Source organism: Odocoileus virginianus, chromosome 26 (genome assembly GCF_023699985.2).
Source record: "Odocoileus virginianus isolate 20LAN1187 ecotype Illinois chromosome 26, Ovbor_1.2, whole genome shotgun sequence".
Classification (NCBI taxonomy): domain Eukaryota; kingdom Metazoa; phylum Chordata; class Mammalia; order Artiodactyla; family Cervidae; genus Odocoileus; species Odocoileus virginianus.
The window spans coordinates 11,334,384-11,357,154 of record NC_069699.1 but is presented as its reverse complement, the minus strand read 5'-3'; the positions used below and the strand labels follow the sequence as shown (position 1 = coordinate 11,357,154).

The following is a 22,771-nucleotide window of genomic DNA, read 5'->3' as shown; positions in this document are numbered from 1 at the left end:
ACCACCAGTCACATCCACAACTAAGCATTGTTTTCGCTTTGGCTCAAACTCTTCATTCTTTCTGGAGTTTCTCCTTGGACAGGGACAGAAGTCCCCTAAAAAGCATAGCAGCTGGGAGCCGGAGCTTAGCGATTTCAGAGCAATCCCAAGGCAAGGTCTACTACTGACTGCAGGGAGACAGCTGGAGTGGACATGAGGAAGGAGACTGCAGTGGGAAATGCATGTGAAGGAAAGCCAGGCAAACATGGAGGCAGGGGATACTGCTGAGTCACACATGGTGGGGAGCCATCTCTATAGCCTCTCTCTCCCCACACATTCAACACTGGACAGATGAAAGACCCCAGACAGGGTAGCCCTTGAAGCTCCTGACGCTCTGAGAAACAGAGAAGGATCCCACCAGGGTGGCCCTTTGGTGCCTGATGTACCAAACAACAGAGAAGGACCCCAGCGAGGGTGGCCCTTTAAGTGTCTGATGTGCCGAAAAACAGAAATGAACCCCAACTGGTGGATCCTGTGAGTGCCTGACATGCCAAAAACCAGAGAAGGACCCTAATGTAAAGGTCCTGTAAGTGTCTGAACAGGCCAAGCAAGAAAAGAACCAGCCAGAGGCCCTTGATCACCAGCTGCCAGAGGCTAGGAGACTGATAGGACCATAGCTCTTTCGTCTGAGGCAGCTGGTGTCCCTGAATACACAGCGCTGCCAGAATTCCCATGATCTAAGCAAGCAGCTGTGCCACCTACATGCTCAATCCTCACTGGAGTAGAGCTGCCAGAAGCTAGAAAAAGCATTACTAGCACCATGCCTCCTGTGACAATTGCCGTCGGCACCCCTGCGTATCTGGCATTGCCAGGGTCCCCGTGATGCAAGCTCTCTTGCCACCTCCTCATGCGATCCCCACTGGGACAGAGCAGCCAGAGGCTAGAGAAACCCTGAGTAAGTGAAGTTGCTCAGTTGTGTCCGACTCTTTGCGACCCCATGGACTGTAGCCCACCAGGCTCCTCCATCCATGGGATTCTCCATGCAAGAATACTGGAGTGGGTTGCCATTTCCTTCTCCAGGGGCTCTTCCTGACCCAGGGACCGAACCCAGGTCTCCCGCATTGCAGGCAGACGCTTTAACCTCTGAGCCACCAGGGAAGCCCAGAAAAACCCTAAGAGCACCATATTTCCTGCTGTCCCAGACAGTGGCTCCCCTGAGTACCTGAGACTGCCAGGGCTCCTGCGATCCAAGCAGCTACACCACCTCCACACAGAGTCCTCCCTGGGGAAGATCCAATTTCTCCAGGGCAGCCTTGGGAGCAAACCCCTGGGGATGACTCATGCAGAGGTGGAGATAAAACCACAACTGAAACCCAGGGGCAGTGTGGCTAAGAAAAAGAACCCAAAACCTTCCCACCAGTGGTACAAGCTGCAAATTAAATCCACACAATCAACTAGTCAGATTTTGTGTCTATGGAATATAGAAAAGGTCAATGAGACCCGCAAAAGAAAACACACTAGCATTGGCAGTTACAGACAATGGAGGCAAGAACACACCATTGGAGGACCAGATTAGAGTCTGAGCTGCCCCCAAACAGATCCAGAGACCAGCCCAGCATTGGAGGGCATCCTAGGAAAACGAGATGGACTGTGACTCACAGGAAGGGAAAAGACACTGACAATTGAGATCCAAGAAAAAATTTATTATTTTTATATTTTAATTTATATGGTAGTTGCCTTTGGATTTTTTTTTTCTTTTCCTCTGTTGCTATAGTTGTTGATTTTATTAGTAGTATTTTTTTTAACCCCGCCGCCGCCCCTCTCCTTATTAGTACTATTAAATCTATTCATGCTTTTGAGAATTTTTTATTTCCTTTAAATACATCTGACTTTATGTTGGCCTTTTGCAGTTTTGAGTGGGTTCTTCCCTTTTAAAACAAACTTTTTGAATTTATTATCATTTTTCTACATACACTTTTGTCTGCTTTTCTTATTCTTTTCCTGTTGTTATTTTTAATATATATAGATCTCCTTTAGCTACCTCTATTTAACTTTGCTTTTCTAGTCTTTTCTTCCTTTCTCTCTTTTCCTCACCATGTTTATTAGCCTGTTTTGTTTTTGTTGCATTATTCCCAAGTTGGCACAGTGCTTTGGTTTTTTTTTTCCAGTTTATGCTTTAGTTAGTTTTGTTTTTAACTAGTTGATATCATTTTTGCTTTCCTTTGCTTGACGGGTGAATATCTTCTTCTTTCTTTCTTTTTTTTGGACTGCTTTGGTTTTGTTTATGGGTGTATATGTGTGTGTGTATGTATTCCATTATTGTAGTTACCATTTGCCTGATTTTGCATTTGCCATTTGTCTGGGGTTTGCATTTTTTTTTTCTTGTTTTAGTGTGCTTGTTTTAATACTCTTTAATGCCAAAACAAACCACCTGTGGAATTTCAGTTCCTAGGTCAGTACTAGGTGAAGTACTGAAAGAAAATGTCTACAACCAAACTTGCTCTAACCAGCAAGAATCTCATTCTAAATTGATGGAGAAATCAAATGCTTTACAAAGAAGAAAAGTTAAGAGAATTTAGCTTCACCAAACCAGCTTTACAAAAAATATTAAAGAGACATATATAGGCAATAAATACAAGAGAAAGGAAAGACCTATGAAAACAAACCAAAAACAAACAAATGTTTTAATTGACATTAAAAAAATGTCAATAGGAACATATATTTCAATAATTACTTTAAATGTAAATGGATTAAACACTCCAACCAAAAGACACAGACTGGTTGAATGGATACAAAAACAAGACCCATATATATGCTGTCTATAATAGACCCACTTCAGACCTAGAGATACATATAGACTGAAAGTAAAACAATAGAAGGGCTTCCCTGATAGCTCAGTTGGTAAAGGATCCGCCTGCAATGCAGGAGACCCCGATTCGATCCCTGTGTTGGGAAGATCTACTGCAGAAGGGAGAAAGCTACCATCTGGCCTTCAGAACTAGTCCAGGGCGTCACATGACATCAGACAGGACGGTGTGTGCATGCGCTGTCTCGCGAAGCGAAGCGTAGGGGGGAATTAAAAAAAAAAATGGAAAAAGATACTCGATGCAAATGGAAATCAAAAGAAAGCTGGAGTAGCAATGCTCAATGTCAGGCAAAACATACATTAAAATAAAGAATATTACAAGAGGTAAAGAAGGACACTACATAATGACCAAGGGATCAATCCAAGAAACCCAAGAAGACATAAAGATTGTATATATCCAACATGAGTGTCTTGCCCATGAGTGTACAGGTGTCTCCAGTGGAGGCATGGGTCAGTAGTGGCCCACTGCATGGTTGGGGGCACTGAGTGTGCCTGCACAAGACCTTTTGAAGGAGGTCCCCATCATCTTCATTACCTCCATCATAGTTTGGCCTCAGGTGAAACAACAGGGAGGGAACACAGCCCCGCCTAGGGACAAAAATTGGACTAAATTTGCTGAGCAGGGCCCCAGCCATCAGGGCAAGACCCAGTTTCCCACTCAGTCGGTTCCTCCCATGAATATTCCATAAGCCTCTTATACTTATCCATCAGAGGAAAGTTCAGTTCAGTCTCAGTCCTGTCTGACTTTTTGCAAATCCATGGACTGCAGCACACCAGGCTTCCCTGTTCATCACCAACTCCTGGAGCTTACTCAAACTCATGTCCATCAAGTTGGTGATGCCATCCAACCATCTCGTCCTGTCTTCCCCTTCTCCTCCTGCCTTCAATCTATCCCAGCATCAGGGTCTTTTCCAATGAGTCAGCTCTTTGCATCAGGTAACCAAAGTATTGGACCTTCAGCTTCAGCATCAGTCCTTCCAATGAATAATCAGGAATGATTTCCTTTAGGATTTATTGGTTTGATCTTGCAGTCCAAAGAACTCTCAAGAGTCTTCTCCAACACCACAGTTCCTGGGTCTGGAAGATGCCCTGGAGAAGGAAATGGCAACCTACTCCAGTATTCTTGCCTGGAGAATCCATGGACAGAGGAGCCTGACAGGCTACAGTCCATGGATCGCAAGAGTTGGACACAGCTTAGCGACTAAACCACCACCACCACAGTTCAAAAGCATCAATTCTTCAGTGCTCAGTTTTCTTCATGGTCCAACTCTCACAACCATACATAACTACCAGAAAAACCATAGCTTTGACTAGACAGATCTTTGTTGGCAAAGTAATGTCTCTGCTTTTTAATATGCTGTCTAGGTTGGTCATAGCTTTTCCTCCAAGGAGTGAGCATCTTTTAATTGCATGGCTGTAGTCACCATCTGCAGTGATTCTAGAGTGCACAAAAATAAAATCTCTCACTGTTTCCATTGTTTCCCCATCTACCTGCCATGAAGTGGTGGGACAGGATGCCACATCAGAGGGCAGACAGAATGAAAACCACAGTCACAGAAAACTCATCAAACTGATCACACGGATCACAGCCTTGTCTAATTCAACAAAACTATGAGCTATGCTGTGTAGGGTCACCCAAGATGGACGGGTCATGGTGGAGAGTTCTGACAAAACGTGGTCCACTGGAGAAGAGAATGGCAAACCACTTCATATTCCTTGCCTTGAGAACCCCATGAACAGTATGAAAAAGCAAAAAGATAGGACACTGAAAGATGAACTCCCCAGCTGGGCAGGTGCCCAATATGCTACTGGAGAACAGTAGAGAAACAACTCCAGAAAGAATGAAGACATGGCGCCAAAGCAAAAACAACACCCAGTCGTGGATAGGACTGGTGATAGAAGCAAAGTCTGATGCTGTAAAGAGCAATATGGTATAGGAACCTGGAATGTTAAGTCCAAGAATCAAGGTCAACTGGAAGTGGTCAAACAGGAGACAGTAAGAGTGAACATCAAAATTTTAGGAATCAGTGAACCAAAATGGACTGGAATGAGTGAGTTTAACTCAGATGACCATTATATCTACTACTGTGGGCAAGAATCCTGTAGAAGAAATGGAGTGGCCCTCATAGTCAACAAAAGAGTCCAAAATGCAGTACTTGGATGCAACCTCAAAATGACAGAATGATCTCTGTTCATTTCCAAGGCAAACCATTCAATATCACAGCAATCCAAGTCTGTGCTCCAACCAGTAATGCCAAAGAAGCTGAAGTTGAATGGTTCCAGGAAGACCTACAAGGCCTTCTAGAAGTAACACCAAAAAAAGTTGTTCTTTTCATCACAGGGGACACGTGCACCCCAGTGTTCATCGCAGCACTGTTTATAATAGCCAGGACATGGAAGCAACCTAGATGCCCATCAGCAGACGAATGGATAAGGAAGCTGTGGTACATATACACCATGGAATATTACTCAGCCATTAAAAAGAATTCATTTGAATCAGTTCTAATGAGATGGATGAAACTGGAGCCCATTATACAGAGTGAAGTAAGCCAGAAAGATAAAGACCATTACAGTATACTAACACATATATATGGAATTTAGAAAGATGCTAATGATAACCCTATATGCAAAACAGAAAAAGAGACACAGATGTACAGAACAGACTTTTGGACTCTGTGGGAGAAGGCAAGGGTAGGATGTTTCAAGAAAACAGCATGGAAACATGTATATTATCTAGGGTGAAACAAATCACCAGCCCAGGTTGGATGGATGAGACAAGTGCTCGGACCTGGTGCACTGGGAAGACCCAGAGGGATCGGGTGGAGAGGGAGGTGAGAGGGGGGATCGGGATGGGGAACACATGTAAATCCATGGCTGATTCATGTCAATGTATGACAAAAACCACTACAATACTGTAAAGTAATTAGCCTCCAACTAATAAAAATAAATGAAAAAAACAAAACAACAAAAAAAAGTTGTACTTTTCATCACAGGGGACTAGAATGCAAAAGTAGGAAGTCAAGAGATACCAGGAGTAACAGGCAACTTTGACTTTGGGATAGAAAATGAAGCAAGGCAAAGGCTAACAGTTTTGCCAAGAGAACACATTGGTCATAGAAAACACCCTCTTCCAATAACACAGGAAATGACTCTGTACATGGACATCACCAGATGGTCAGTACTGAAATCAGATTGATTATATTTGTTGCAGCAAAGATGGAGAAGCTGTATACAATCAGCAAAAACAAGACCAGGAGCTGACTATGGCTCAGATCATGAACTCCTTGTTGCAAAATTCAGACTTAAATTGAAGAAAGTAGAGTAAACCACCAGGCCATTCACGTATGACCTAAACCAAATCCCTGACGATTATACAGTGAAACTGACAAACAGATTCAAAGGATTAGATCTGACAGAGTGCCTGAAAAACTATGGAAGGAGGTTCGTGACATTGTAGAGGAGGCAGTAATCAAGACTGTATGTACCCAAGAAAAAGAAATGCAAAAAAGCAAAATGGTTGTCTGAGGAGGTCTTACAAATAGCCAAGAAAAGGAGAGAGCCTAAAGGCAAAGGAGAATAGGAAAGATATACCCATTTGAATGCAGAGTTCCAAAGAATAGCAAGGAGAGATAAGAAAGCCTTCCTCAGTGATCAATGCAAAGAAACAGAGGAAAACAACAGAATGGGAAAGACTAGAGATCTCTCCAAGAAAATTAGAGATACCAAGGGAACATTTCATGCAAAGATGGGCACAATAAAGGACAGAAATGATATGGACTTAACAGAAGCAGAAGATATTAAGAAGAGGTGGCAAGAATACACAGAAGAACTATACAAAAAAGATCTTCATGACTGAGACAATCACGATGGTGTGATCACTCACCTAGAGCCAGACATCCTGGAATGCGAAGTCAAGCGGGCCTTAGGAAGCATCACTACGAAGAAAGCTAGTGGAGGTGAAGGAGTTCCAGGTGAGCTATTTCAAATCCTAAAAGATGATGCTGTCAAAGTGCTGCACTCAATACGCCAGTAAATTTGGAAAAGTCAGCAGTGGCCACAGGACTGGAAAAGGTCAGTTTTCATCCCAATTGCAAAGAAAGGCAATGCCAAAGAATGTTCAAACTACTACACAAGTGTATTAATCTCACACGTTAGCAAAGTAATGCTCAAAATTCTCCAAGCTAGGCTTCAACAGTACATGAACTGTGGATTTCCAGATATTCAAGCTGGATTTACAAAAGGCAGAGGAATCAGAGATCAAATTGCCAACATACGCTGGATCATCCAAAAATAAAGAGAGTTCCAGAAAAACACCTACTTCTGTGTTATTGACTAAGCCAAGTTTCTGACTGTGTGGATCACAACAAACTGGAAAATTCTTAAAGAGATGGGAATACCATACTAGCTTACCTGCCTCCTGAAAAACCTGTATACAAGTCAAGAAGCAATGGTTAAAACTGGACAATGAACAACAGACTGGTTCCAAATCGGGAAAGGATTACATCAAAGCTGTATACTGTCACCCTGCTTATTTAGCTTATATGTGGAGAACATCATGCAAAATGCTGGGTTAGATGAAGCACAAGCTGGAATCAAGATTGCCAGGAGAAATATCAATAACCTCAGATACGAAGATGACACCACCCTTATGGCAGAAAGCGAAGAAGAACTAAAGAACCTCCTGATGAAAGTGAAAGAGGAGTGTAAAAAAGTTGCCTTAAAACTCAACATTCAGAAGACTAAGATCATGGCATCCGGTCTAATCACTTCAGGCAAATAGATGGGGAAACAATGGAAACAGTGACAGACTTTATTTTTAGGGGCTCCAAAATCACTGCAGATGATGACTGCAGCCATGAAATTAAAAGATACTTTCTCCTTGGAAGAAAAGCTATGACCAACCTAAACAGCATATTAAAAAGCAGAGACATTACTTTGTTGACAAAGTTCCATCTAGTCAAAGCTGTGGTTTTTCCAGTAATCATGTATGGATGTGAGAGTTGGACTATAAATAAAGCTGAGCGCCGAAGAATTGATGCTTTTGAACTGTGGAGTTGCAGACTTTTGAGAGTTCCCTGGGCAGCAAGGAGATCCAACCAGTCCATCCTAACGGAAATCAGTCCTGAATATTCACTGGACGGACTGATGCTGAAGCTGAAACTCCAATACTTTGGCCACCTGATGCAAAGAACTGACTGACTGGAAAAGACCCTGATGCTGGGAAAGATTGAAGGGGAGAGAAGGGGATGACAAAGGATGAGATGGTTGGATGGCATCACTGACTGAATAGACATGAGTTCAAGTAAACTCCAGGAGTTGGTGATTGACAGGAAAGCCTGGCGAGCTGCAGTCCATAGGGTGGCAAATGTTGGACACAACTAGCAACTGAACTGAACTGAACCCAATATAGGAGCACCTCAATACATAAGGCAAATACTAACAGACATAAAGGGAAATTGATAGCAACAGTAATAGTAGGGCACTTTTAACACCCTCTTACACCAATGGACAGATCATCAAAACAGAAAATAAGGAAACACAAACCTTACATGAAATATTAGACTAAATGAACCTAACTGATATCTTCAGAACTTTCCACCCAAATGCAAAGAATACACTTTCTTCTCAAGTGCACTTGGAACATTCCCCAAGAGAGGAAACATCTTGGGTTCCAGATCAAACCTCAGTAAATTCCAAAAAATTGAAATCATATCAAGCATCTTTTCTGACCAAACTCTATGAGACTAGATATTAATTACAGGGGGAAAAAACCTGTTAAAAAAACACAAATACATGGAGATTAAACAATCAGTTTCTATATAACAAGCAGGTTACTGAAGAAATAAAAAAATTCCTAGAAACAAATGACAATGAAAACACAACAACTCAAAACCTACGGAATACAGCAAAAGCAGTTCTAAAAGGGACTTTTATAGCAATACAATCCTACCTCAAGAAACAGTAAAACATTAAATAGACAATCTAACTTTACACCTAAAACAACTGGAAAAAGAACAACAACAAAAAAAAAACCCAAAGTTAGTAGAAGGAAAGAAATCTTTATGATTTTATGATCTTTATGATTGGAGCAGAAATAAATGAAAAAAATGAAGGAAATAATAGTAAAGATTAATAAAACTAAAAGCTGGTTCTTTGAGAAAATAAGCAAAATTAACAAACCATTAGCCAGACTCACCAAGAAAAAAAGGGAGAAGAATCAACAAAATTAGAAATGAAAAAAGTAAAGGTTACAACAAACACAGACACACAAAGGATCATAAGAGACTATTATGAGCAACTATATATGCCAATGAGGGCTTCCCTTGTGACTCAGCTGGTAAAGAATCCACCTGCAATGTGGGAGACCTGGGTTTGATCCCTGGGTTGGGAAGATCCCCTGGAGAAGGGAAAGGCTACCCACTCTAGTTTTCTGGCTTGGAGAGTTCCATGGACTGTATAGTCCATGAGGTTGCAAATATTCGGACATAACTGAAAGACTCTCACTTAGCTTCACTTCATATACCAATAAAATGGACAACCTGGAAGAAATGGATAGATTCTTAGAAAAGTTCAATCTTTGAAGACTGAACCAGGAAGAAGTAGAAATTATGAACAAGCCTATTACAAGCACTAAAATAGAAACTGTAACAAAAAATCTCCCCCAAAACAAAAGCCCAGGGCCAGATGGCTTCACAGGTGAATCCTACCAAACATTTAAAGAAGAACTAATCCCTATCCTTCTAAAATTCTTCCAAAAATTGCAGAGGAAGGAACACTTCCAAACTCATCCTACAAGTTCACCCTTACCCTGATACCAAAAACAAGACAAAGAAAACCCAAAAAAGGAAAATTATAGGCCAATATCACTGATGAATATAGATGCAAAATTCTAGCAAAGAGAATTCAACACCACATTTAAAAGATCATACACCATGATAAGTCAGGTTTATCCCAGCGATGCAAGGGTTCTTTAATATATGCAAAGTAATCAATGTGATACACCATATTAACAAATTGAAAGATAAAAACCTTAAGATAATCTCAATAGATGCAGAAAAAGCTCTTGACAAAATTCAACACCCATTTATGATGAAAAAAAAAAAACTCTTCAAAAAATGGGCATGGAAGGGACCTATCTGAACATAAAGGCCATGTATGATAAACCCATAGCAAAAATTATTCTCAATGGTGAAAAAATGAAAGCATTCCCTCTAAGATCAGGAACAAAACAACAGTGCCCACTCTTACCACTATTACTCAACATTGTTTTGGAAGTGCTAGCTAAGGCAATCAGAGAAGAAAAAGAAATAAAAAGAATCCAGATTGGAAAAGAAGAAGTAAAACTCTCACTGTTTGCAGATGACATGGTCCTCTACATAGAAAACCCTAAAGATACTATCAGTGAACTTAATAAAATGGCAGGATAAAAAATCAATACACAGAAATCACTTGCATTTATACATACTGACAAAGAAATATCAGACAAAGAAATTAAGGAATCAATCCCAGTTATCATTGCAACAAGAAGAATAAAATACGTAGGGACAAACCTACCTAAGGAGACAAAAGAACTATATAAAGAAAACCATAAGACACTGAGGAAAGAAATCAAAGATGACATAAACAGATGGAGAGATATTCCATGTTCCTGGGTCAGAAGAATCAATATTGTGAAAATGATTATACTACCAGATGTAACCTACAGATGCAAAGCAATCCCTCTCAAATTATCAATGGCATTTTTTCCCACTAGAACAAAAAATCTCACAATTCACACAGAAACACAAATGATTCTAAACATCCAAAGCAATCTGGAGAAAGAAGAATGGAGCTGGAGGAATCACCCTTCCTGACTTCAGACTATACTGTAAAGCTACAGTCATCAGGGCAGTATGGCACTGTCACAAAAACAGGAATAGAGACCAATGGAACAAGATAGAAAGCCCAGAGATAAGCCTATGCACCTATGGATAGCTTATTTTTGACAAAGGAGGCAAGAATATACAATGGGGCAAGGGCAGTCTCTTCAATAAGTGCTGCTGGGAAAACTGGACAGCTATGTGTAAAAGAATGAAACTAGAAAACTTCCTAACACCATACACAAAGATAAACTCAAAATGGATTAAAGACCTAAATGTAAGACTAGAAACTATAAAACTCCTGGAGGAAAACACAGGCAGGACACTCTATGACATAAATCACAGCAAAATCCTCTATGACCCATCTCCTAGAGTAACGGAAATAAAAACAAAAATAAACAAGTGGGACCGAATTAAACTTAAAAGCTTTTGCACAGCAAAGGAAACAATAAACACGGTGAAAAGACAACACTCAAAATGGGAGAAAAAAAATAGCAAATGCAACAACTGTCAAAAGATTAATTTCCAAAATATACAAGCAGCTTATACCACTCAATACCAGAAAAACAAATAACCCAATGAAAACGTGAGCAAAAGACCTAAACAGACATTTCTCCAAAGAAGATATACAGATGGCTAATAAACACATGAAAAGGTGCTCAACATGGCTCATTATTAGAGAAATACAAATCAAAACTACAATGAGTTATCATTTCACACCGGTCAGAATGGTTATCATCAAAAAATCAACAAACAATAAATGCTGGAAAGGTGTGGAGAAAAGGGAACCCTCTTGCACTGTTGGTGGGAATGCAAACTGATACAATCAATATGGAGAACAGTATGAAGATTCCTTACAAAACTAGAAATAAAATTATCATGTGACCCAGCAATCCCAATACTAGGCATATATCCTGAGGAAACCAAAACTGAAAAAGACACATGTAACCCAATGTTCATTGCAGCTCTGTTTACAAGAGCTAGGACATGGAAGCAATCTAGATGTCCATCAACAGGTGAATGGATAAAGAAGCTGTGCTACATATATACAGTGGTTTATTACTCAGTTATAAATAGGAACATATTTGAGTCAGTCCTAATGAGGTGGATAAACCTCGAGCCTATTATACAAAGTAAGGCAGAAAGAGAAAAACAATTACCATATACTAATGCTCAAATATGGAATCTAGAAAGATGGTACTGATAAAACTATTTGCAGAGAAGCAATGGAGACACAGACATTGAGAACAGACTTATGGACATGGCTGGGGGTAGGGAGGAGGAGAGGCTGGGAGGCATGGAGGGAGTCATACGGAAACATACACTACCACATGTAAAACATAGAGCCAACGGGAATCTGCTGCATGACTCAGAGAACTAAACTCTGACAACCTAGAGGTGCGGGATGAGGAGGGGGGTGGGAGGGATGGTCAAGTAGGAGCGAACACGGGTAAACCTATGGCTGACTCATGTTGATGTTTGGCAGAAAGCAATGCAATATTGTAAAGCAATTATCCTTCAATTAAAAATAAATAAATTTTTTAAAAAGACTGGAGAAGGTACATAAATATAGAAAAGCAACATAAATATCTTTGCTTGCAGATGAAATAGCTATCTTTTTAAAAAATATCCAAGACCAAAGACAATGAAAAACATTTTAAACTGACAGAATAATTCATTAAGTTACCTAGATATAGGATAAATGAACCAAAATGATTAGTTTTCCTAAATATCACCATAAACAGTTAAAAGACAAAATGGGAGAAAATAAGATGCCATTCATATGAAAAGAGCTAAGAAGAGACCCAACAAAAACCTATAAAACCAAGATGAAGAAAACTAAATGTCTATTAAAATAAATAAAAGAGGAACTGAATAAATTACAATATACAGTGCTTCTAAATGGGAAAAATCAAACTTGTAAAGAAGTCAATCCCCAATTTTGCCAAGGATTCCAATAAAATCAACTTCTGCACCAAAAAAAGAAAATCAATGAGATTTATGCAGCAGTTGAGGTTCATTTAAAGTCATTTGAAAAAAAAGTAGTCATCTTAGAGCTGAGAAAGTTTTGAAGGAAGTACATTTTTGAACGAAGAGACGAGGGGGAATTAAACACTACTTTAAAAGGACAATACTTCAAGCAAATGAGAATACAAGTCACAGATAGTGAGAAAACACTTAAAGGGACAAACATAATAAAGGACTATTATCCCAAGTACACAAAGAACTCTAAAAACTCAACAGAAAAATGAAGAACCTGATCAAAAAATGGGCAAAAGACCCAAACAGAAATCTCACCAAAGAAGTTATACAGATGGCAAACAGATATATAAAAAGATACTCTACAACTTATGTGTTCAGGGAAATGCAAATTAAAACAATGAGATACCACAACATACCTAGCAGAATGACCAAAATCCAAAACACTGACACCACCAAATACTGGTGAGGATGTGGAGCAACATGAACCCTCAGTCACTGCTGGTGAAAATACAAACTGGTGCAGTCACTTTGGAAGACAGTTTAACAGCTCCTTACAAAACTAAACACATTCTTACCATATGATCCAGCAATCATACTCCTTGGTATCTTCCCAATGAGCTAAAAACTTATGGCCACACAAAAACAAGCACAAAGATGTTTACAGTAGCTTTATTCACAACTGCCAAAACTTGGAAGCAAACAAATGGTCCTTCAGTAGGTGAATAAATTGTGGTATAATCAATGGAGTATTATAGAGCACTAAAAAGAAAATAAGCTATCAAGCCATGAAAAGTCACACAGGAACCTGAAATGAATACTACTAAGTGAATGAAACCAACATGAAAAGGTAGGATACCAACTACACAATATTCTGGAAAAAGCAAAAAGATCAACAGTTGCCAGGAAGGGAGGGCAGGACAAAGGATTTTTAGAGCCTGTGAAAAGACAGTGTATGATACGATAGTAGTAAACATACATCATTTATACATGTGTAACTCACAGAACGTACAACACCAAGAATGAACCCTAGTACACGTTATGGACTCTAGGTGACTATGGTATGTCAATGTAGGTTCATCAGTTGAATTAATGTACCACTCTGACAATAGGCTATCCATGTATGGGGCCAGAAAGCATTTGGGGACTCTGTTCTTTTTACGCAATTATGCAATGAACCTAAAATTTCTCTCTGGAAAAAAAAAAAAAAAGAGTCTACTAAAAAAAGAAAGATGAGGGTGCAGGGAGAGCAATACTTAATCTCTTACCTGGACTAAAACATCCTCCTAATTGACTCACACTCTTGCAACCAACTCACCACTGTGGGCCAAAAATATTTTTAATATGTAAATCCATCCCTTTCACATGCCCTGCTTAAAATCCTTCAGGGTCTTCCTACTGAACTCAGAAGTGAAACCAAAATCTTCATAGTGACCTCCAAAACACATGCCTAATTGTCCCACCTCACAATGAACTACTTCCTCTAACCTCTCTCTATCTCTAGAATACACCCAGCTTTCTCTCCTACCTCAAGGCTGACACATTTGCTATACTCTCTGGGAAGTTTGGCTTTGGCTCTCTCCAGTAGTTCTCCATCCTATTTTTACCCCTTTCATGATGTCTCAAGCTCATGTGACCACCTCCACAAGGGCTTCCCTGACAACCACCTTGAAAGGAAGCTTCTTTGAGGCTTCTCAAATTTGAGAGGATGCGTAAGAATCACCCACAGAATTTACTACAGCAGATTCCTAACCCAACCTACCCTCCTCCCCAGTATGATTACTGATCTAGGGTGGCACCTAGCAATTTGCAATTTTAATAAGCACCCAGGTGATCCTGATGCTGCCCAGCTGTGGACCTCACTGTTAGGAAGCACTGTACTTGAGCAACAGGTACTTATGATATCAACTTACTTGTTTTTGGTAAAAGTACCTTCCATGAGAAAGAACTTGTCTGCATTATTCAGCCCTATGTGCCTAGCGTCTGAAAGCACATATGGAAGGAAAAATTCAGGTCTCTCTGGGATACCCCTAGATTTGTGGAGCAATCTCTTCAATTAAGAATTTTTCTCACCTAGCAACCTTATTTATTTTTTTGCTAACCCCATATTCCTAACTTATCCTCCACCCCCAACATGCTTCCCTTTAGGCAAAGTTGTTTTCTATATCTGTGCAAACAACTTTTATTTGTAGAATATCTCAAATGATCTCAATTTTCATGGTCTGGGGAATTTCTTGACATGGGTCCCCCCTTTTCTACTTAAATCTATATATACAAACTCTTCACTCTACACACAAGACTCTAAACTCATCCACCACGTATTTACAACCTTAGCCCGGGGCATGGACTCAAGAGGGAAACCACAGCCTGGCCAAGTGAGGCCTTTTTGGTCCCTTCCTAATGACCTGATAGCTAATGTGACTTTTAAGACTGAAATGAAGGTAGGCTCACCTGAGGCCAAGTGATTTGGAGCATGGCTGATGTCCCCTGGCTCTGTGCACTCTTCCCGGTTTGGAAAAGCAAGAACCCTAAAAGCTAAGAGAAGAAGAGCCATGAGCGCAATGGTCCCTTTTCTACATCATCACCCACAACCGCCCAGTCTTCCATCTCATTTCCAGCATCGGCAGGAGTCTCTACCAGCCCTCCACTGGCTGACCGCCCCCACCTCTTCATGAATCGCTCTTAGGGACAAACCACCACCTGTCTCCTCTGCCTAAGAGCCCAGTAGGGCCCATTCACACCGAGTGGACCGAGACACGCATGACGAACCCGGGCCCTACAGTGCTGGGTCTGAACAAACTTAAAAACCTAAAAAAGTGCTTATGGGGACCACGTCACTGACTCCCCAAAGTGCCTATAGACAGGAGACAAGGGTGGCTGGATTTGGACTGAGTGAAATATTTATGGTCATATTAGCTATCAGGGCACGGGAGACCCCAAGAGACTCTCCACCCAAGCAAGCGGGAGACCCCAAGAGGCTCTCCACCCAAGCAAGCAGGAGACCCCAAACATCAGAAACTTCAGTACCGGCCACGGGGGGCTGTTGGGCCAACTTCTTTTAAACAAACAGGATCACGCCTCGGTGGCAAGGGACTGGACCGGGGCTCTAGGAGGCCCCGCAGCCACCTCTGCGGCTTCTGTGAGGCCCAGACGCCGGGGCATCCGGTCAGAGAGAAGCGAGTTCAGGGGCAGCGTGCTGACGAGGCGCTAAGAAAACCAGGAAGCCGGCGCCGGACAAGACTGGCATGAAAAACTCGCCAGAACCTACCCTCTTCCCCTCCGAACCCCAAGAGGCACTCTCACAGCCCACACAGAAGCGAGCGCTGGCGCCCACCGTACTCCTAAGCAGCGCATTTCGGTGGTCCAGGCTGGGCGACCTGACGTGACCCGAAGGGGCGGGCTTCTGGCCGTCACTTGGCCGTGACGTCACTAGTGGGCGCCGTTATGCAGCGCTAGGGGCTGATCCATCCTCCCTTGTGCTCCAAAGGCTGAGCCTATTAGGGGCGGCGTGTTGCGCACTGTTGACCCCTTAATCTACTTAGACCTCCGCCTCTGGGCTCATGTGGGGCCGCAGTTAACGGACAGCTTCATCAGCTGTTTGCCTCATTTTCTTTGTGGGGCATCTGGAGCTTGGGCTGTGCAGTTTGGGGAGAATGACTCCTGCTGTGTCATCTCTCAGAGGCCCACGCCTAGGGAGCCTGCTTGTGTCCTAGGCTGGGCAGCCCTTAGGAAACCATGGTTTCCACCTTTTTAAAGCCCTCTCCCTTCCTAGGACCTAGACGTGTGTGGGACGTTTTAGGGTAGAACTAGACCGCCTCATATTTGAACAACGGTGTACCAGTCCACCAGGCTCATCTGTCCATGGGATTCTCCAGGCAAGAATACTGAAGTGAGTAGCCATTTGCTCCTCAAGGGGGATCTTCCAGACCCAGGGATCAAACCCGCATCTCCTGCATTTGCAGGCTGATTCTTCACCACTGATCTGCCTGGGAATCCGGTTCAAACCGCTGAATGGTTTCAGTCCTGAGGACTACCCAGCGTTCTCTGGTCTATGCCAATTGTGGTTGCCATTCAAGGTAACTGAGGTACATTGCTCTAAATGTGCCCAGGCGACCTAGGTCCTGTGTCCACACCACTGTGGGAGAATTGGAAATGGGAAGAGTAGTGCCCACCATTTCAGTGGCCAAATGTTTATGGGTTGAGAGCATCAACTAGCTAGTTCCAGAAACCCTGCGGTAAAAAAGAAAGAAAAGAAACCTGGCGGTACCACTTAATAACTGGGGGATCAGCAGCAAGTTGCTTTGCCTGTTTCATTGTCTGTTATATGGGTATGATGGGGGTACCCCCCACAAAGGGCTGTTAATAATAAATGAAGGTTAATAATTAAATGAATTCACAGATTAGCAAAGTATTTACGGTGGTGCCTGGCACAAAATAAGTCCTTGAGAGTCTGTTGTTTTATAACTGTATTGTTTTTAGAGATACAAGTCCTGCTGGGGCTCCAGCCTGTAGCACAGTTTAGGGAAACAGTGATTAGCATTTATGCTTAGAACCCTTTCCCTCCATATAACGGTATGTGTGTTCCAGGCTCAACTTGGAGAAATTCAGCACCACTATCCAGAAAGGTTTAATTACAAAGGCACCTTCAGTTAGTGCAACTACATGACAGAGGCCCTGAATAGAAACTGAAACAGGAACGGCTTCTCTTCTGTAACCACAGGTATTGCAGTATCAGGGACTTCTCTGCTGTTTCAAATGCCACATGATGGGACCTTTTGTGCTCAGCTGTGCAGTCATGTCTGACTCTTTGCGACCCTATGGACTTAGCCCGCCAGCTTCCTCTGTCCACGGGATTCTCCAGGCAAGAATACTAGAATGGGCTGCCGTTTCCTCCTCCAGGGCATCTTCCCAACCCAGGGATCAAACCCATGTCTCTTCTGTCTCCTGCACTGGCAGGCAGATTCTTTACCACTAATGCCACCTAGGAAGCCCTATGATGGGGGCCTTTCACACACTGTATACTCAAATTCTCCTGCAATTAAGCATCTGCTTCACATTGCTCCAGCCCAGCTCCCCTTTTGTAATTATACATATAGATACTAAAACCAAACAGAAACAGCTAGATAGCAACAGCAATCCAAAAGGAAAAACTAATATGTTTGAAAACATGAATTTGTTGCAATCAATTCATATTCATTGTTGTGTTGCACTAGTCACTTAAACGGCCTTTGTATAATAACTAAGATTTATGAGACCTTAATATGTGCTAGAAACTATGCTAAGGCTTTATAAGCATCATTGCTTTTCATCTTCATTTCTTAGGTAGGTACTGTTATGTTCCCCATTTTACAAGTGAGAATACTGAACCTCAAGAAGTTTAGATGTAATATGAGGCCACAGAGCTAGAAAAGCCTATTAACCAACATCTGTACAGTTTCTCCTGGGAGCCGAAAAGCATTTTAAACACCATGGAAACATGACAGAGAACCCCCTGCCCACAGCCTCTGCTGCACTGCTCAGTCCTCCTGTGTTTCCCCAGCAATTGTCTGAACTGCCTGATGTCATGGTATTTGCAGTCCTCCTCCTGTCCCTCCTAGATTCATGCTCTACTCATCCTACTATCCCAACGGTGTCTTCCAAAATCTCCTAAATCCCACGGCCCCCAAAGACAGGTGTGAATAATTGGCACAGGAGACCTACCTGTTTGTAGACTTTGTCTGTAGAAACTGATGTGGGTTTCTAGCCCCCACATTACTACATTACCCCTACCATGGTTTGGCCTCAGGCCAAACAACAGGGAGGGACCATAGCCTCACCCATCAACAAAAATTGGATTAAAGATTTACTGAGGATGGCCCCGCCCATCAGAACAAGACACAGATTCCCACACAGCCAGTCTCTTCCATCAGGAAGCTCACACAAGCCTCTTAGACTTCTCCATCAGAGGGCAGAAAGAATGGAAACCAAAATTACAGAAAACTAACCAGACTTATCACATGAATCACAGCCATGTCTAACTTGATGAAACTATGAGCCATGCTGTGTAGGGCCACCAAGACATCATGGTGGAGACTTCTGACCAAACGTGGTCCACTAGAGAAGAAATGGCAAACCACTTCATATGCTTGCCTTGAGAACCCCATGAACAGTATGAAAAGGCAAAAAGATAGGACACTGAAAGATGAACTCCCCAGGTCAGTAGGTGCCCAATATTCTACTGGAGAACAGTGGAGAAATAACTTCAAAAAGAATAAAGAGATGGAGTCAAAGCAGAACAACTCCCAGTTGTGGATGTGACTGCTGAGGGAAGTAAAGTCTGATGCTGTAAAGAACAATATTGCACAGGAACCTGGAATGTTAGGTCCATGAAAGAAAAAGTGAAAGTGAAGTTGCTCAGTCATGTCCGTCTCTTTGCAACCCCATGGACTGTAGCCTACCAGGCTTCTCTGTCCATGGAATTTTCCAGGCAAGAGTACTGGAGTGTGTTGCCATTTCCTTCTCCAGGGGATCTTCCTGACCCAGGGATTGAACCCAGGTCTCCCGCATTGCAGTCAGACGTTTTACCGTCTGAGCCACCATGAATCAAGGTAAACTAGAAGTGATCAAACAGGAGGTGGCAAGAATGGACATCAACATTTTAGGAATCAGTGAACTAAAATGGACCAGAATGGGTGAATTTAACTCAGATGACCATTATAGCTACTACTGTGGGCAAGAATCCCTTAGAAGAAATGGAGTAGCCCTCATAGTCAACAAAAACAGTCTGAAATGCAGTACTTGGATGTATCTCAGAAATGACAGAATAATCTCTGTTAATTTCCAAGGCAAACCATTCAATATCACAGTAATCCAAGTCTGTGCCCCAACAACTAATGCCAAAGAAGCTGCTTTTGAACAGTTCTATGATGACCTACAAGGCCTTCTAGAATACCAAAAAAACAAAACAAACAAAAAAAAAGTCCTTTTCATCATAGGGGACTGGAATACAAAAATAGGAAGTCAAGAGATACATGGAGTAGCAGGCAAGTTTGGCCTTGGAGTAAAATATGAAGCAAGGGAAAGGTTAACAAGAGTTTTGCCAAGAGAACACACTGGTCATAGCAAACACCCTCTTCCAACAACACAAGACTCCACACATGGATATCACCAGGTGGTCAATACCAAAATCAGATTGATTATATTCTTTTCAGCTGAAGATGGAGACACTCTATACAGTCAGCAAAAACAAGACTGGGAGCTGACTGGCTCAGATCATGCACTCCTTATTGCAAAATTCAGACTTAAATTGAAGAAAGTAGGGAAAACAAACCACTAGACCATTCAGGTATGACTTAAATCAAATCCCATGTAATTATACAGTGGAAGTGACAAATAGATTCAAGGAGTTAGATCTGATAGACAGAGTGCCTGAAGAACTATAGAAGGAGGTTCGTGACACTATATACAAGGTGGCGATCAAAACCACGCCCAAGAAAAAGAAATCAAAAAGGGAAAATGGTTGTCTGAGGAGGCCTTACAAATAGCTGAGAAAAGAAGAGACGTGAAAGGTAAAGGAGAAAAGGAAATATATACCCATGTGAATGCAGAGTTCCAAAGAATAGCAAGGAGAGATAAGAAAGCCTTCTTCAGGGATCAATGCAAAGAAAGAGAGGAAAACGATAGACTGGGAAAGACTAGAGATCTCTTCAAGAAAATTAGAGATACCAAGGGAACATTTCATGCAAAGATGGGCACAACAAAGGACAGAAACAGTATGGACATAACAGAAGCAGAAGAGATTAAGAAGAGGTGGTAAGAATTCACAAAACTGTACAAAAAAGGTCTTAATAACCCAGATAACCATGATGGTGTGATCACTCACTTAGAGCCAGACATTCTGGAATGTGAAGTCAAGTGGGCCTTAGGAAGCATCACTATGAACAAGGCTAGTGGAGGTGTTGGAATTTCAGCTGAGCTATTTCAAATCCTAAAAGATGATGCTGTTAAAGTGCTGCACTCAATATGCCAGTGAATTTGGAAAATTCAGCAGTGGCCATAGGACTGGAAAAGGTCAGTTTTCATTCCAATCCTAAAGAAAGGCCATGCCAAAGAATGTTCAAACTACCACACAAGTGCACTCATCCCACACGCTACCAAAGTAATGCTCAAAATGCTCCAAGCTAGGCTTCAACAGCACATGAACCAAGAACTTCCAGATGTTCAAGCTGGATTTAGAAAAGGCAGAAGAACTGGAGATCAAATTGCCAACATGTGTTGGACCATTGAAAAAGCGAGAGAATTCCAGAAAAACATCTACTTTATTGATTATACCAAAGCCTTTGACTGAGTGGATCACAACAAACTTTGGAAAATTTTTAAAGAAATGGGAATAGCAGACCACCTGACCTGCCTCCTGAGAAATCTGTATGCAGGTCAAGAAGCAACAGTTACAATTGGACACGGAACAATGGTCTGGTTCAAAACTGGGAAAGGAGTACATCAAGGCTGTATATTATCACCCTGCTTATTTAACTTATATGCCGAGTACATCATGTGAAATGCTGGGCTGGATGAAGCACAAGCTGGAATCAAGATTGCCGGGAGAAATGTCAATAACCTCAGATATGCGATGACACCACCCTTATGGCAGAAAGTGAAGAGGAGCTAAAGGGTCTCCTGATGATAGTGAAAGAGACTGAAAAAGCTGGCTTAAAACTCAACATTCAAAAAACAAAGATCATGGCATCTGGTCCCATGACTTCATAGCAAATAGATGGGGAAACAATGGAAACAGTGACAGGCTTTATTTTCTTGGACTTTTCTTGCAATTAAAAAGCATAGACATTACTGTTCCGAAAGTAGTCCATGTTGTCAAAGCTGTAGTTTTTCCAGTAGTCATGTATGGATGTGAGAGTTGGACCATAAAGAAAGCTGAGCACTGAAGAACTGATGCTTCTGAATAGGGTGTTGGAGAAGACTCTTGAGAGTCCCTTGGACTGCAAGGAGATCCAGTAAGTCAATCCTAAAGGAAATCAGTCCTGAATATTCATTGGAAGGACTGATGCTGAAGCTGAAACTCCAATACTTTGGCCACCTGATGCGAAGAAGTGACTCATTTGAAAAGACCCTGATGCTGGGAAAGATTGAAGGCAGGAGAAGGAGATGACAGAGGATGAGATGGTTGGATGGCCTCACTGACTCAATGGACATGAGTTTGAGCAGGCTCCAGGAGTTGGAGATGGACAAGGGAAGCCTGGTGTGCTGCAGTCCATAGGTCCCAAAGAGTCAGACACAACTGACCAACTGAACTGTAGACAAAGGCTATCTGCCACTGGGATAATCTCATCTCACTTTAAACCACACTTCCCCAAACACAACCCCACCTGGGTGGACACACATCCACACCTGCCATAACTGCTGTTCAAAGGGAAGCCAAGGCAGGCCTGAGTCTGGTACTGACTTCTCTGAGCGCTCATCTAAGAAAAGCTGTCAAGAAGCCAGATCGCCTCTGACCACGCCTTCTGAAGTATGGCCGGAGTTCCCTGGCTTCCTGCACCTGCACAGCTCTCAGACTTGAGAAAAGGAAGTCTCAGGTCTAAGTAAGGAGAAAAGAGCCCCGAGTGAAACCGCCCCTCTCTTGCAGTCCACGTGAGCATCACTCCCCTTCACATCTCTCACCACCATCCCTGGGCTCCCTTAACTCTTAGAACAGTGACTGCTCTACCACTCCATGGCAGCCTGGCCCTCACCCATGGACTTTTAACTGCTCTGTCCACTTACTGGCAGGGCACAAGGCTTCTCAAAATTTACAACACCCCATTATCCAGAACTGAGTCTCGGCTAAAGGAGGGTCCTAGCCTCAGTGACTGCTTGGGTTGGAATAGAAAGTAATTTTTACTGAATGTGTCTGTAAGGCGAGTGCAAAGAAAAACACAGCAAATTGGGCAATCAGGCAAGAAAAGGGAAATTTATTAGAGGGAAACAAGAGGGTGACTGGCCCTTAAGGAGAACCAGTGTCCTCCCTTTCTTACAGGGTCTTTCTTATACCCCACCAATGAAAAATTCTCTGAAGGGACAGTTAATTTTTATCCTGTGGTCACGTAGCAGG

General features: G+C 42.1%; 2 protein-coding genes across 9 annotated transcripts in view; both read right to left on the bottom strand.

The window, feature by feature from the left end:
• The window catches only part of LOC110140559 (zinc finger protein 621), a 104,842-nt gene that overhangs the window by 68,655 nt on the left and 13,416 nt on the right, over positions 1 to 22,771 (bottom strand). For 2 of the 4 annotated variants that reach the window (XM_070455476.1, XM_070455468.1), the window contains exon 1: positions 15,712 to 15,797. The exons of 1 other annotated variant lie outside the window; for it this stretch is intronic. The gene's annotated coding sequence lies outside the window, so the exon portion shown is untranslated. Of the gene's footprint in view, positions 1 to 15,711; positions 15,798 to 15,952; positions 16,038 to 22,771 lie in introns of those variants that run through there. One more of the 4 variants, XM_070455469.1, reaches the window with a different exon arrangement.
• The window catches only part of LOC139031208 (zinc finger protein 621-like), a 46,145-nt gene that overhangs the window by 9,965 nt on the left and 13,409 nt on the right, over positions 1 to 22,771 (bottom strand). For 2 of the 5 annotated variants that reach the window (XM_070455477.1, XM_070455481.1), the window contains exons 1-2: positions 15,712 to 15,795; positions 15,136 to 15,219 (exon numbers count right to left, since the gene is read on the bottom strand). In XM_070455477.1, coding sequence (XP_070311578.1) covers positions 15,136 to 15,159 — 24 coding nt within the window. In that variant the 5' untranslated portion in view covers positions 15,160 to 15,219; positions 15,712 to 15,795. Of the gene's footprint in view, positions 1 to 15,135; positions 15,220 to 15,711; positions 15,796 to 15,952; positions 16,038 to 22,771 lie in introns of those variants that run through there. The other 3 variants (XM_070455479.1, XM_070455480.1, XM_070455478.1) reach the window with 2 other exon arrangements.